This window comes from Drosophila subobscura, chromosome U (genome assembly GCF_008121235.1).
Source record: "Drosophila subobscura isolate 14011-0131.10 chromosome U, UCBerk_Dsub_1.0, whole genome shotgun sequence".
Lineage (NCBI taxonomy): Eukaryota > Metazoa > Arthropoda > Insecta > Diptera > Drosophilidae > Drosophila > Drosophila subobscura.
In genome coordinates, this window is record NC_048534.1 from 22,136,408 (window position 1) to 22,151,408 (window position 15,001).

A 15,001-nucleotide genomic window follows, 5' to 3' on the forward strand; every position below is an offset into this window, starting at 1 on the left:
AGGGGGACACTAGATAATCATCTGAGGACACCTTTGGGAAAAGAAAAGACAGGAAATTATTCTTGAAATGTGCTGACAGTTTTGGGCTGCTAAGTGAAATTTATAAGATGGGGGGAAAGTTTTGTTCCCTTCAACATAAAAAAAAATAGACGATAATTCAATATTTTCTTGGAAGTTTTTTGATAAAGACTGAAATTCCCTAGAAATAGGAGGACCTCTACACACATTTCCATCTTATTTTGTGATGTTGCCCGAAATGTCTTCCCAATCATTGAACTTGAATGCTACCCGAAGACGCCCATCAAAGTAATTTTCATACACATTCAGTTGAATTTATTCTCATATTACTCAGACGCACAGCTTACCAGCTAAACATTTCATTTTGGGATTCTTTTCTTTGTAATTTTTTCGCAACTCTTGCTAGTTGTTTTTTCCATCTCAATTAAGCTAATTTGAATCCATTTACTATTATTGATTTGCTTTTGTTTTTTATGTTCTTTGTTTTTTATCAATAATTTGGACATTCATTCTTTTGGTTGGTTTTTGTAAAATTCATCAAAGTTGTAGTTTTGTTTTGTTTCGGTTTACATAGTTTTGTCGGTTTAGTTTTAGCTTGAACAACATTTATGTAGAGTTGGGCATTTTCATATTTAACTATAAGGTAGAGTTGACAATGCATATGTATTGTATGTATCGTAAGGATTCGCCTCTCCATAAACATCGCTTTCTGCCTCCCTCTGTTTTATCGTTAATATAATCGGTTCTGTGTTTGTTTATTTTTTCTCACTTTTAAAAACGTACAAAAAATGTGTTTGATGAATGGAAAGTTGGCAGCAAAAATTGGCAATAGGCGTAACATATTCTCTATATTTATTTTTATATAGCACAAAAAGCATTTTCTTTAATAATTCCTCGTACTTCTCTCGATTTTTGGGGTTTTTAGGTTTAGGTTTAAGTGAATTGCACACACAAAGTTCTATCACAGAAGATACAAAAATAATAGAGAACTCAGCAGCAACAATAACAGGATTGGGGGGGTGGGATTTTGAAATGGGGACAGGGAACTGGTACAAGCTCTATGCATAAATCAAAGCAAGGATGAGTGCGTAGAGCGGATACAGAGACGGATACCAGCTGCGACCGCCGGCAGTGGCAAAGATCTTCACGCCACTCCAGTCACTGAGTCCGGCCAGATTTCGGGAGGCAGCGCGCATCAGATACGTTGTGTTCCCCTCCAGATGTGAAATAATGAAACGCTGGCCTGCAAAAGGGGATTGAATTTAAAGAGAAGATACGTTACTGAATGCACAAAGTGGGTTTCGTTTATATTTTGTTCTTTCCATTGCATGTCTACCCCATTGTGGGAATTTCTCTCCCTCCTTCTCTTGACTCACCTCGATGGAAGGAGAAATCGCGCTGTTTGGCATGGCTCCAATTCCCAGCGCTGAACTTGAACTCGTTCTCGCTCATGTACGCCACCCGGTAGCCAAAGATCTGCATCTCATCGGAGACATTGGTCATGCGGGGCGTGCGCAGGTCAAGCTCGAAGGCATCCGCGTACAGGCGTTTCAGCTGGAAGCGTGTGGGACCCATGGGCTTGGCTCCCGGCCTCAGCTTGATCACACGCTCCAGGCTGCCCAGCGGATTGGCCACCTTGCATTTATAGTCCCCAAACTGACTGTCATTCCGGACGTTCAGCTGCAACGTGGCCCCATAGTCGGCGACGAAAATGCGATGATTGAAGCCCAGAATGCCTTTGCCGTTGTGCAGCCAGGTGAATGATGGCGGCGGCTCGCCCATGGCGTCGCAGCTCAGATTGACAGCGCCGCCCACATACGCGTACTGCATGGGCAGCGTCTCGTTATAGAACCAGTGGGGCTTATCTGTAAAGATGCAAAGAGGGATGAGTCACAGCTGCTGTAAGTCCTAAGCTTCGCTGATGGAGTGGGAGGGGGCTACGGCCTGGTTTCGTTTGCACATTGCTGCACACACACACAGAAATGGAGTGGGAAGAGGAAAAGATAGGGAGTAGGTGCAGAGCTGGTGCACTTTGTCGTTGTCTGTGCTTAAATCCCCCAATGAGACCTCACTGACACCGCACATGGCACATCAGTTACAGTTCTTTTTTTTGCTTTTATTTTACTTGTGCTCTGCATCTAGTTAACCGTTAACCCATAAAGTACAGTGGAGTAGGAGTTGTAGAAAAATGTGTAATATTATACTGATTAATTTCATCGAAATTAATTCAATTACCAACAGTTTTGTCGCCTAAAACAATCAAAATAGTATAATCAAGCTCTACTTGAACAAGGTGAGTCATTTTCTTAGAGCGCTCTCACGAAATTAGAAAATTGTGTGTCAGTCTGTGTGAGCCAAAGAGAGCGAGAGAGGAATATGCAAACAGTACTCCACTCTCTAAAACTGCACCTTGCATAATTACATTGAAGTAGCATTAACACGGCTTCTCTCGTTTTCTCTTTACACTGCTGCTGAAAGCAAGAACAAACAAGCGAAGACAGTCTCGACCTTGAGCCAGAGCAAGAGCAAGAATCAAAGCGGCAGAGCTAGCAGCATCAAGAATCGATGCAAAGCAGCAGAGCATCTCTCTCGGCTTCCCACTCCCACGCTCTCTCTCTCAGCTCCCACTCTCACGCTTTCTTTCCTACTCCCACTCTCGTACTTAGTTTCTTGGCAGTCGACTTTGCTGCTCGCTGACATTCTTTGGCATTGCATTCGTAAACGTCCGGCTGGCAGCGGCCGGCGTGACATTTTGCAGATAAGGGATAAGCGGTACTTTGTAAATGGCAATTGAAGCAAGACAGTGGTGGTCAAGAAATTAGGTAAGCTTTTGAATGTTTCTTTAGTGGAGCATTTTATGTAGTTTTAAACAGCATGCACATCTTTCAGTGGACAAACTTAATACCAGTGCACACTCAAAGCTAATAGGACCCGCTGTGCATTGACATTCCCATACATTTATTGAGCTCCCTCTCAATATTTACACCACTGTACGTACATATTGCGATACCCTGGCAACCTTTGGGGACACCTCCACCCTGAGCCCGCTGCTCCATTGAAGCGTAAACTAATAGCACATTTTAGCATTTCGTCGTCGTCCTTTTCGTCCTTGTCGTTGCCGTCGTCGCCACTGCGGCTCATTGAAGTTTATTGCTGAGGAAATGCAAACCTATATATTGCAGCATTTCATCTGTAACTGTTCCTTCACCATCTCCTCCACTGCACCCACCGCTGCTTCTGGTTGGGGCTCCTACTCTCCCCTGCCGCCTCCTTCGCCACCTCTTCCCTTACATTCCTTTGATACTCTCCCCTGCCGCCTCCTTCGCCACCTCTTTCCATACATTCCTATAGCTAGTGGGCTGCAAATTAGTTTCGGTTTCCGTTCGTTTGGTGTTTACTTTTCAGTGCCAGCTGGCCACACTGCACCGATTCGTGGGAGCTGCTGCCAACTGTGGACCGACCGTTTCGGGGCTCCTGCTGGCCCACTTTGTTCCTATTTGGATGGTTGTGTAGGTGCTGCTGCTGTTGGCTTGTGCAAACCTTCGTTTTGCAGTCATTAGTAAAATTGTGACGGCAACTCAATTGGAGAGGGACTTTTTGGGCAGAATCCGGGGTATGAGCATGTGTATTGGGGCACAGGGGAGTGTTAACTCAAGTCCTCCCGGATGGAGTAGCGTGGAGTGGAGTAGAGAGTCGACCGAGCTTCTATTTGGCTTGCCTTAGTGTTGGTTTGTTTATGAAGTCATACACATGTTTCGGTATTGATGGGGGCACTTTGGATTGGGCTGCTGCTGCTACTGCTCCCTGGCTGTGTCAGCAATATTAATGAGTCTCGGGAGAGTGTTCTTTTTGTAAGAATTTATTGGGTACGAATGCACAAACTATGTTTTCCCATGTTTGAGTAATCGCTGTACCCCTTTTGATTTGCGCTATGTTCAATTGATTAATGCGAAAATGTTCTACAAGGCATGAAGAACGATAGCTTAGGATTTACTTGTCCTGTTTACACTCTCCTTCCCCCCCTCTACATGCAATCCATTCCTTTAATTACTTTCTTCCTTGCGTTATATAATCTCAATTTCGCACTTTACTGTGTAGCTCAAAAGTCATTCCCTACAAAGCCAATTATGGACAGCATCCAAGTAATATGTTCATTAGAAAATTTGCATCAATAATTTGCATTTTCCCGCTACTTGCTGCTACTTGACCCTGACAAGCGGAAGGAGCTGCCTGAACTTGCTACTCTCCCCGTATCTATCTCTAAGAAGTGTGTTGGAGGGTCTCAGCAGCAGCAGCAGCAGCAGCTTGAAATCTCATTATGGCCAACGAAGCATGGTCCACTCCCCAGAGGCAAAGAAAAGGGATCCAGGATGCCACGGGGGGGAACTGCAGCTTAAATAACTCTAAGCTGCTATCAGCAAAAGATTTTGTTGCAAAGTCTAAGCTCAATTTTCAGCTTTCAAAGGGAAGACCCAAAAAGAGAGAGTGAGTCCACGCAGTGGGGGTGGAGTTGTATGGGAAATGCAATTGCCAACAAGTGGGGGGTACAAAATAAATTCTAGATTAAATATTATCAAGTGTGGCACGTAGCAAAAATGCTGCGGGGCATGCCACCAGGAGCAGGAGATGCAACTATGGGTGTGTGCTGCAATCTGAGCTTACCAAAAAATAATAACAGGAAGAGAAACAGGGACATGGGTGGCGGATCTTTGTACTTACGTTGTATCCTTAGCAATATCGTTATTTGATCGGAATCCGAAAAAGTTGGTGTTATACGCATGGCACGACACGTATACTCCCCGGCATCCGCCTGGCTGACATTCCTGATGTACAGACCGTTCGACAGGCGATTGTGCTTCGACGAGTTCACAGCTGCTATGAACAACAACAACCAAAAACACAAAAAAGAGAAGCGAAGTTCGCATGGGAGAGAAATAGTTGCATAGTTAACAAGTTTGCCATGCCACGTGACGTTCGGGGGGAGAGGATGGAGGGTGTACTAACTGTTTATGTATTCGCCATTGTAGAGCCAAGAGACTTCCGGTGCTGGCATGCCCTCCACAAAGCAATTGACCATCGCATCGCGTCCTTCCCGCACTGACTGCACTTGTTCCGTTTTGCCAAATGAGATTTTCTCTGGAGGGAGGGTCATAAATGGCAAGGGAGAAGAAGGAAATACATCGGTCACATTACTGAGTAAATATTCTACAACGCTCATGATATCCTGCTCTAAAGTATGTGTGGGGATACTTTGATTTCTTTGCTGTTTACATGGTTTCTTTTTGTGATTGGCAAAGTTTATGGAAACTTTCACGGGTTCAATCAGTTGGGAAGATATTAAGAATAGAGCTTGAATAGAGGAAATTTGTTTCTATATTAAATTTATTATCAGACGAAGCTTTTTCCAATTTAAATATTATAAAACCAAACATTAAACGTGCACCAAAACTGCCTGGAAAAATATCTTAAAGTTGGAAATTTCCACTCCTAATTAAACCGCGTCTAAAAAAACATTTACGAGTTAAGTCAGTCTTGTTTTAGCCATGCTATAGGCTATGGGACTTGACTGCCACAGAGATGTGTTTTATCTGTTTTTCGGACTTGACTTTCATGTTTTATGTTTGTTCAAAAATTCAACTCAAAGACTTTCCATGTAAACAGGTCCTGCAGCAGTTTTTATGACCCTCTTTTTTTTGGCACACAAATCTGAAGCCAACTTACGATTAACGAGAAGTTCAAAGGAGGAAAAGAACTCTCGCTCGGTATTCACATTCCGATTCTGGTGGCCAGTCACCTCGCAGGTCCAGTTGCCCCTGTCGTCCAGCGAGATGTGCTCAAAGACCAAAGCCAGAAGACCTACAGAAAGATGGAAGTGGAAAGCATAGTCCAGACATTATGAACCACACTGACAACCAGTGGATACAGTGTCCACTGAGTGGTTGGGGGGTGGGACGGACTCTTACCCGTTTTCTTTTCGATGTGCACTCGGCCCTTGGTGTTCTCACGGGTCTGGCCGCGTGGATCACGCCACTTGGTGTCGATATCCTTTTGTACTGTCTGGCAGAAGATGATGAAGGAGTCATTTACAAAATGCGTTATTGATGGCGTCGATGGCTGCAGTCTCAACGGTGGCGCAGACGCGGCGGGGGATGTGTTGCCTTCCAGCTGTCCAAGGATTGCAGCTGCAGTTGCAGGGCATAAGAAAAAGCGAACATTTTTGCATTCAATTTATCACTTTTTGCAGAGCTAAAAGTTTGGCTGGCATGGCCAAGGGGAAGAGTCTGTCAGACAGGGTCAAAGGAATGGTTCCCTAACTCCACCGCCTGCACATAAAAAATAATCATAATTTATATGGACAGGCGTAATTTTTTTATTTCATTTCTCACAGTTCTTTACTGCTTTTTCTTTTATTTTACTGAATTTAATTAGCTTTTGCATTCGCCTCCGCCTCCATTGAATGCATGAATCTCTAAATAGAGATCTACGAGTATATTCCTTGTGAAACATTCTTGGCATCTGATTAACCCCTCACTCAACCCCACTCTCAGCACCCCTCAACTTTGTGTTGAATTTGTAATATAAATTCCTTTGCTGCAGTTTCCACTTCTTGTCCTTTTCAGTTGATTTCCAGAAAGAAAGAAATAAAGATTCTTTTCTAAATTAAAACGTGAATTAACAAAGTTAAGAAAAAACTATCAAAGAACGTATCAAAAATATATACTGCACAGCCATTCAGTGAACGAATCACACAAAAATTAATTCAATTAAATTGAATGAAATTCGCAGATTGAATGAATGATTTACATACTCGTACATGAACATCACATTCTAAAAGAAAAAGTGCATGCAATAGAAACGAAAATGTGCACGAAAAAAATGTTTAAATTTGTATTCCACTTGCATTGATTAAATGTTGTTTATTGCCTATTTGTATGTCAAATACCCTGGGAAAGTATGCTACGACAATGAACTGATGCTGGCAACGCACAGACAGAAAAATTTGCAATCAAAATGAATAAACTTAATTTTTGTTGAACAGTGTACATTTCTCTTGCTATGATTATATGAAGGGTATCTGCCAAAGCCATCATTCGTTTCGGATTTTATTTTTAATTTAATTATCTATTCACATCGCTAGTGAAATTAAAAATAGAAACAAAAAGTCTTACCAGTACTATAGTAAATTTTCCATTTTCTGAGTAATTGTTAGTAGCAGAGCAATAAATTAGCTACACATTTCTAGGTAATTTTTTTTAGTAGACTATTTCATCATTTTTCTTTTATTTTGTTAGCCCCAAAGGGATGCATTCCTGAATTTCGCAACACGCGAGTTTTGCTCTTTTTTTTATGGCCATCCTAACCTTTATCCCCCATTCTCCGCCTCTTTGGCGGTGCTGGCACTGACTAAAATTTCCAACAAACAATTTCAGCGGTCTTTCGGTGCAGACAAAATTGAAAATAAATATCCAAAACTATTTGCAAAAAAGAAAAGGGAAAAGTTGCTCCTTTGTTTGCTTCATTTTATTTATATTTTATTTAGTATATTTGTTTGTTGCCCAGTGTTTGTGATAGCTGACTAAAATAATTATTGGTAATCGAATATTTTGGCAGCAGAGAAGAGGCGAGCTAACATTTTAGTTGTTATTCAATCTGCAGGTTGGTTTGGTCCATGATTTATTCAAGCTAAAAGTTTTTCATGAAATTCTGGTTGAACTTTGCATAAAATAAAATTGGTATGGCAAAAACAGTTAGATGTTTTAATAATTAAAATATGCCCATTTGATTATTGAAAAATGCACACAGTAGTTCTATGATTTTTTGGGAATTTTGTTTAAGGTAACACACACGCACACACTCACACACTCACACACATCGAAGTGCCAGCCTCTGTTTCCAAACAAAATACAATTAAATTTGAAAAATATTTAAACGATGCTTCATCAGAAACTTTAGCCAATTATTTTTGAACATTTTATCTAATATTATTTTGCGCTTTTGGCAGTTCAATCGAAAAGCCTGATCCAATCGCCGCCATCCCAGCCCCAGCTCAAATCATCGAAGCACTTTGACCAAAGAGGTAGAGAGTGGGAGCAGAGCAACAAATCCATCAAATTGAATTTAATAATATTTTATTTGAGTGGCACAGTACGGCGTACGTAGGTGGCGTACGGAAAATGTTCAACTAAATCCAATAAAAATTCAAATTTGCCGTTTTCAAAATTGGTAAGCAATACGCACACGTAACATAAAATATATACATACATATATACAATTGGATATTTATGTGTATGTGTGCATAAACGGAGGTACAATTTCTGCAATTCGATTGTTAAGGCTGGGGCGCCTTTGTGTGCTGCATATCAATCAACCTGTAAGTAGCTGAAAGGCGCAAGGAGAGCTTGAGCTGCAGGAGGAGTTGCTTACTGAGAGGTAATATCCTTACAATGGCAACTCAATTTGTTCTGCATCAGCATATTTTTTATGCGATTTTATATTGAATCCAATATTGTTACATTTTGTGTCATTTTTGTTGCTGTAAATGTAAGTGAAATGTAGCAGCAAGTATTTCATTCACACTACTGCTTGGTAGTGATTTCTTGCAACATTTTACCTCTCCATAAAATAGTCTTTAAAATGCATTTAGTTCAGCATTCAGGAAAACTTGCTTCCATTTTTGCTAGAATTAAACGTAAGGTAACATTCGTGTCTCTGACTTGGATTCTATCTAGATTAGAATCCTACCCTGTTTTATCTAACATTTCTATCCAATTTCTATAAATACTTAGTTGTGTCCCACATAGAACGTCTTTACTTTGAGTCACACTTGTTCTCTTTTTGTGTTGCCAACATTTCAAAGCTTGTCAAGTGACTTGAGATGGGTACTCACAGCTCCAACATCTACTTACCCACACTTGACCCGATCTGCTGCCGCCCACCCTTTCCTCTTTCTTTCTTTTATATTTGCCCATCCCCTCATTTGGCAGTGTTCCCTTTGGTCTAATGAATTCCCACATCTTAGCCATCTTTTGGCATCTTTTTGCGTTTCATCTTCAAGGGGGCCTTATGGCCATGGGCTAATTTGGGTTAAGGTTGCCCCAACACGCACCATCTTGCCGCACACATGGGTTGCTTAGTATCACTCACGTTTGTCCCCCCGTCTAAAATGTTACTTGCCATACTTTTAGGCGATGCACGGAGCGTATGTGTAATATTTTGTTGCCACATTTGCGTTAGTCCGCAAACAACAAACAATATATTCCTTTTGGCAGAGACAACAGAAGTTTTCCACACAACAAAATGCTAAAAAAACAAAAAGCCCATAAAGAAAGAAATGTTTCTCTCTGAGTGCTTAATTCCACTAGATTTGAACACGAACACGAGCAGAGAGATTTGAAAATGCGACAGGGAGAAACAAGGGAAACAAACATTTCTCTTAGTTGGCTGAACATTTCACACTAAAAAGTATACAACGCAAAATGAAAGAAAAATATGAAAAAACCAGTGAAATAAAAAATCAAATTTGTAGTTTATTTTTTGCTAAAATGTTTCTTACTTTTTTAAGGTATATTTTATATGTATTTTTGTTACATTTATTTTTAGTCACAAATATAATCATTATGATAATCTCGGAATCACCTTTGTGGCCTACTTTTTATCGCCTTTGCCGGCATCGTAAACTCTTATCCGATATCATTAAAGCCTCATCAAAGGAAACCGCCCATGTACGGCCCCTACCCCCACGGCCACCCAGAAGCAGCAGCCTACTTGTGCCCAAAAGTAGGGCCAAAATTAACATGGCCAAAAGCAAAAGTTATGCCAAAAACAAACGAACTCATTTGGCATTCATTTCATTTATGAAAACAAAATAACAAAGGGCGAAAAAAATATATTTTTATGGAAAGAGAAACTTTCAGCCACAAAGCAAGAGTTACGAGTACTTTTGTGAGGGGTAAGCCACAGTATGGAAGCCTTTTCTTTCAAGGATGGAGGATGTAACAGGGAGTGGGGGCAGCTGAAGATGATCTGAGATTATCCTACCATTCTGTGAGAGGAGCAGCAGCAGCAGCGAGCAGACGGCAAACAAAGTATCCATAGTTCCAAATGGTTCTCTGCCAGCAGTGGGTTATCCTTTACTTCGTTATAATCCTTAATCCTGAATGGTTATTGGTAAATTGTTAATTTCACTGAAATCGCTTTCTACTCTAGATTTTTCGAAGTTTATTTCACTTGGATTTTCGTGGCGATTTTATCCTACGTGTTATCCCTTCGTTCGGGAAACCTTGGCAGTTAATTATGAGGCTGTTCACTTGAGGGATAATGGCACATGACTGGCTGACACGACTCTCATGTGTCAACCGTGGCCGGATAAGCAGCAACAGCAACAGCAACAAAAACACTTTCACTTCGGCCAGGACAATGGCCAAGGCAATGGCATGACATCATCTGCCTCATGGGCATGGGCATGGACATGGGCATGGCCAATGGCCAACATCCTTCTTCGCTTTACGATTGTTGCTGCTTTTTTTTTAGTTGTTGTTTTGCGGTTCTTTTTTTTGCTTCCGTTTATATATCTCTTTCTTGGGCACTGACACTTGAGGAAACACTTGGATTCAGAGAGCTGGGCAGAGCACGCGGTGAGGGGCCGGTGGTTAACATTTCCGCCAACATATCCTGCGACTTTGCCACGTTCAAATTCTCGCGCTCTACTTGGCTAACGGCCGTCGTGCAAGGCTGTGGCCTTGTCGCTGGGCATTCAGGCGATCCATTGCAGGCGAGCGACGGTAATCGACTGAAACTGCATTCGCATGGCGGATTCTGCCCGACAGGATGGCACAGGACTCGGGATCTCAACGAAGTTGTCGCGAGCGGGTGACGTGACTCCTTTTCTGGCCGCTCAATTTCCTCTATTTCAGCCGCGTTCACGTTCGAATCGTTGCGAAATCAGAAAATACACTGAAGTCATCGTGTGTCCTGTCGGGCATCCTTTTTGGCGTAACGCCAGGATGTCGGCCGAAAAGGGAAAACTTCTTCGAGCACGCAACTTCGTGGGAATCGCAATGTTGACACACTTTGGCTTCGTCCTCGGGGTGCTAAACATTGTTGCCAGAGTGCAGGATGCTTAGACACAAATTGTAGTTCGAAATGTTGCCGGAGGCTAATGCAGGGGTAAAATTATTATATGGGGTGGAAAGTCTCCTTTTCAGTAAGGGGTCGAAGCTCATTGATTTACTATAAAGGATATGGGAGAGCTTGAACGGTACGAAAACATGATAAATTTGTGTCCTACTTTTGTTGGAACAGACTGAAATTAAGCTGTCGAACAGTTAATATTATTGTATTTCTCAGGTTTGTATAATGGTTTTCTTTTATATGGTCGATTATAAAGGAATGCTTCTTGTAAATATAACAAAAACCAAGTTTGGGCAGCCATAAAGTAGAAAAGAAAACGTATAAAACTTCGAACAGAAACTCTAAATCAAAGAACGAAAGTTAATTTAAGCTTCAGCTTTGCTTTCGAACAAAATAGAATAATTTTCCAATAACTCGTTGAAACTTTTCGCTCCAAAATTCATATAAACCTCATAAATTCGCATTTTCCTGCATCGTTTTTGGATTATCTTCACAGAAAAAGGTGCCTCTCTGCTACCTTAACAAAACACTTGTAAATTCTGTTGCAAAAGCTTTTTATTCATTCAATCGGGAATCGTTGACATCAACCATAGTAGACATAGGGCGAGGCATAGCCCACAGCGGGATAGCCTGAGGAGTAGACAAACTGGGGCACTGGTGCCGGATTGGGGCCCGGAGCTGGGGCAGGCACAGCCAGGACAACAGCCAGCAGAGCGGCGAGCAACAGGAATACCTGAGGAATATAAGGGAAACACTCAGGCATCAGGGAAGAGGCCTTCCTGTGGCAAACACTCACCAGCTTCAGCATGATGAAAAGAGTAAATGCTACGACTTGACAAATAGAATCGAACTGCACTCGATGTTTGCTCGATTGCAGCCTTTTATATTCGAATAACAAACATTTCTGAAAGAATAAAGGGAAGCGGGTCATAGAGGTATGAAGGGAGGGAGTCTAAGCAGCTTTATTGTATTGCGCTGCTGTCATCAGCGCTGACTGCAACGGGAGACTCGTTCGCTCCCTCATTTTGATATTCCATTTGCATTCGTTGGCCAAGTTTATGGCTCATTATCGAGTTTAACGCGTTCGGGCTTCCTAATGCCTGCCAAATGCGAATACAAAGAACATTATTGTTTCTTAATCTGTTTGCCCACTACTACTCTACTGACGACATCATCATCATCAGCAGCACCAGCAGTAGCTGACATCCTACTCCACTCAATTCCTCCCCACTTCCACCCGCCATCCACCAAAGTTTCGCAAATTCACTCTCTATTTTTGACTCTTTTTCTGGATTTTTTGGTTTCGCTTATTGCCTTGGGCAAACATTTGGCTTTGTTTTGGTTGATTTCGATCGATTTGGGAGTTGAAAAATACATGATGTGACAGTTTTCATGTGATACACCTTGGGGGCATGCTGACGGATGATATAAGAGGATTTGTTTTGGCATCAAAAATAGAACGTAACAAAAGAGTATTATTCTTAGGATTGAAATGTGAAATAATAACTAACATGTCTGAAAATACTTACTGAATACTGAAATATTGCTAGTTTAATCCTCAATATCATTTCTATCCTAGAGAACATATAAGATTTTTTATCTATAAGTCTAATAACTTTCAGGGTTTTAAAACAGATTGTTATATATGGTTGAATATTGTTAAAGAAACTGGGTGGTATGTGTAAGTATAATTTTATACTAGCCCAGAGCTATAAATTTCATTGTCTAACAAATTGTATGGATGAGAAACCAATAATTATAAACCTACATCTAGGCCCTCTTAAAAAGGGTATTGATAGACGATCAAATCTCTTCAAACATATTTTCATTCTTAATCAATCAATATTAAGTAATTTTGTTATTTGTAATTTCACCTACAATATTTCTGCGCAATTGAGCTAAGTAATTGAATTTCAGTGCCCAAATACTTGACATTTTGTTAAGAACCAATACGAGTACACACGACAATGTCTACAGATCATTAATCACTTGAGTGGAAGCCAAAAGTGGGGACAAGAAATCCCCAATTAAAATGCACTGAGCGTAGCTCGCAAAATTCTACTGTCTCACTGTGCTGAAATGCGCGTCACATTGAAGGCCAGGCCAGTTCTATAACCGAGAGTGATTCCATCAACGCAGATTGGCAAAGAATAAGAAGTCATTAGAATGCGAAGGGAAATTTCTGTTCTCGCCTATCAAAAACTATCAGAATAGATCCAAAATACAAATAAAGAACGTTAACGAAAACGAAAACTATTGCGGAATGATGTGAGCAAAACAAAAATGGCCATAAATCCCATACAGTGAGTGCCTCCAGAAGTGCGACATCATAAATAAGTCATGAGTGTGACAAATTTGGACTGGAAGAGAACTACGAGTATATAAGACCCCGCAGTGGACTTCAACAGCATCAAATCACAAAGTGCAATCGCTTCAGTAGCATCAGAAACCAGACAACAAATCAATTCAAGCAAAATGTTCAAGCTGGTGAGTTATAGAACGGATGAGGACCCATCCTCAGAAAAGGACTTCCAACCTAAAGACCGAAGCTAACTCAAACCTTTTGCCTAAATTCAGTGAATCAATCTTCAAAGTTCAAACTCCTTTTCTCCAGCACATAAAATCTGACTGATTCATAATTCATGAATCCTAATTCTCATCTATTTATAATCCACCTCCCACCATTGCTCTTCCCAGTTGGTCGTTGTTTTCGCCGCCCTCTTTGCCGCTGTCCTGGCCGTGCCTGCTCCTGCACCACTGCCACGCGCTGCACCAGCACCCATCCCCGTTGCCAGTCCTGAGCCCGCACCACAGTTCTACTACGGAGCCAGTCCCTACGCCTATTCCGGCGGCTATTATGCTGCCTCTCCCTACTCGTACTATGGTTAAGTGCTGTGGCTTAACCCGTGGATTGGATGGCTAACAAGCACCCGCACAAATGGACGTGATAATGGACATGATAATGGACTTTGGAATTTGAGCTAATTAAGTTTTTCTCTATAGTCATAAAAGCTTCTCAAAAAAGCGCACAAAAAAATGAACAAATAAAAATGTTGCAAAAGTAATGTAAAGAAATATTGATTTTTGATGACAGTTTAGTTTTGGTGGTGCTTCTTCTTTTGTCTGCGTGCAGTAACAAAAAGTGAGGCCCAGTGAAAAATCTGAATCAGTTTGGACAACAGCATCGCAAACGGTTCCATGGTGTAATGGTTAGCACTCAGGACTCTGAATCCTGCGATCCGAGTTCAAATCTCGGTGGAACCTTGGATGCATTTTTTGAATAATTTTCTTATATATTTATTTTGTTTTTAGATTATATATTACTTTCGTCTTTATTTATCAAATCATTCTTGTTTGTTTCTATTTATTTTCGTTTCTTACTGGCTAACCAATTCGTTTTATTCCAATGCATTGACTTTATTATTTATTATGAAAGTTAACCTTTAGTGTTAACGTTTTAGTGATGTGTATTTTTAATCAATTTTGTTTAATTTCCATATTTAATGAGAAACACACAAAAATCAATGTCGTAAATTAAAAACTCAGCAGATTATTTGCTCTAAGATGTATCTTTATGAGTTCTGTCCACCGGCTGTCAAGCGGTTCCATGGTGTAATGGTTAGCACTCAGGACTCTGAATCCTGCGATCCGAGTTCAAATCTCGGTGGAACCTGAGTTTCATCAATATTTATTTTACTTTTTTTTTTAACTTAATTTGGATTTTTCTTTTCTGGTAGTATAATTACAGTCTTACGTACATACGACATATATATTTACATGTTGTAAATGAATTTAAATGAATTGAAAACAAAACTATAAATGCTCGGCCTCTTGTGGTTTACGAACAGACTAA

The 15,001-nt window shown here is 40.9% G+C and overlaps 3 protein-coding genes and 2 non-coding genes across 6 annotated transcripts; 3 read left to right on the forward strand and 2 right to left on the reverse strand.

Annotated features, from left to right (window-relative positions):
• Positions 1-430: 430 nt before the first annotated feature.
• LOC117901341 (neural cell adhesion molecule 2) lies at positions 431-10,507 on the reverse strand. 2 transcript variants are annotated; one of them, XM_034812052.1, is made up of 7 exons: positions 10,057-10,507; positions 5,982-6,200; positions 5,740-5,874; positions 5,023-5,154; positions 4,738-4,890; positions 1,395-1,883; positions 431-1,261 (listed from the first exon to the last, which is right to left on the reverse strand). In XM_034812052.1, the coding sequence occupies exons 1-7, from the start codon at positions 10,109-10,111 to the stop codon at positions 1,077-1,079; spliced, it is 1,368 nt and encodes a 455-aa protein (XP_034667943.1). In that variant the 5' UTR covers positions 10,112-10,507; the 3' UTR covers positions 431-1,076. The 2 variants fall into 2 exon arrangements, with proteins under 2 accessions (XP_034667943.1, XP_034667942.1); XM_034812051.1 differs by having other exon boundaries at positions 4,738-4,893.
• A 1,178-nt stretch (positions 10,508-11,685) lies between these two features.
• Positions 11,686-12,035, reverse strand: LOC117900756 (neuropeptide-like 4). The gene is made up of 2 exons (XM_034811238.1): positions 11,945-12,035; positions 11,686-11,881 (listed from the first exon to the last, which is right to left on the reverse strand). The coding sequence occupies exons 1-2, from the start codon at positions 11,954-11,956 to the stop codon at positions 11,732-11,734; spliced, it is 162 nt and encodes a 53-aa protein (XP_034667129.1). The 5' UTR covers positions 11,957-12,035; the 3' UTR covers positions 11,686-11,731.
• A 1,490-nt stretch (positions 12,036-13,525) lies between these two features.
• On the forward strand, positions 13,526-14,213 carry LOC117900382 (neuropeptide-like 4). The gene is made up of 2 exons (XM_034810734.1): positions 13,526-13,635; positions 13,846-14,213. The coding sequence occupies exons 1-2, from the start codon at positions 13,624-13,626 to the stop codon at positions 14,035-14,037; spliced, it is 204 nt and encodes a 67-aa protein (XP_034666625.1). The 5' UTR covers positions 13,526-13,623; the 3' UTR covers positions 14,038-14,213.
• A 127-nt stretch (positions 14,214-14,340) lies between these two features.
• Positions 14,341-14,412, forward strand: Trnaq-cug. The gene has a single exon. It is a non-coding gene; the product is annotated as a tRNA-Gln (tRNA).
• Positions 14,413-14,749: 337 nt separating this feature from the next.
• Positions 14,750-14,821, forward strand: Trnaq-cug. Its single transcript has one exon. It is a non-coding gene; the product is annotated as a tRNA-Gln (tRNA).
• The last annotated feature ends 180 nt before the right edge of the window (positions 14,822-15,001 follow it).

Bases quoted from the DNA above. Each gene is read 5' to 3' on its own strand.
- LOC117901341 (XM_034812051.1), bottom strand. From the start codon at position 10,111: ATGGATACTTTGTTTGCCGTCTGCTCGCTGCTGCTGCTGCTCCTCTCA. The intron at 6,201-10,056 runs GTAGGATAATCT...CTGCAACTGCAG, and splicing joins GCTGCTCCTCTCACAGAATG to CTGCAATCCTTGGACAGCTG. The intron at 1,262-1,394 runs GTGAGTCAAGAG...CCCCTTTTGCAG, and splicing joins CGATTTCTCCTTCCATCGAG to GCCAGCGTTTCATTATTTCA.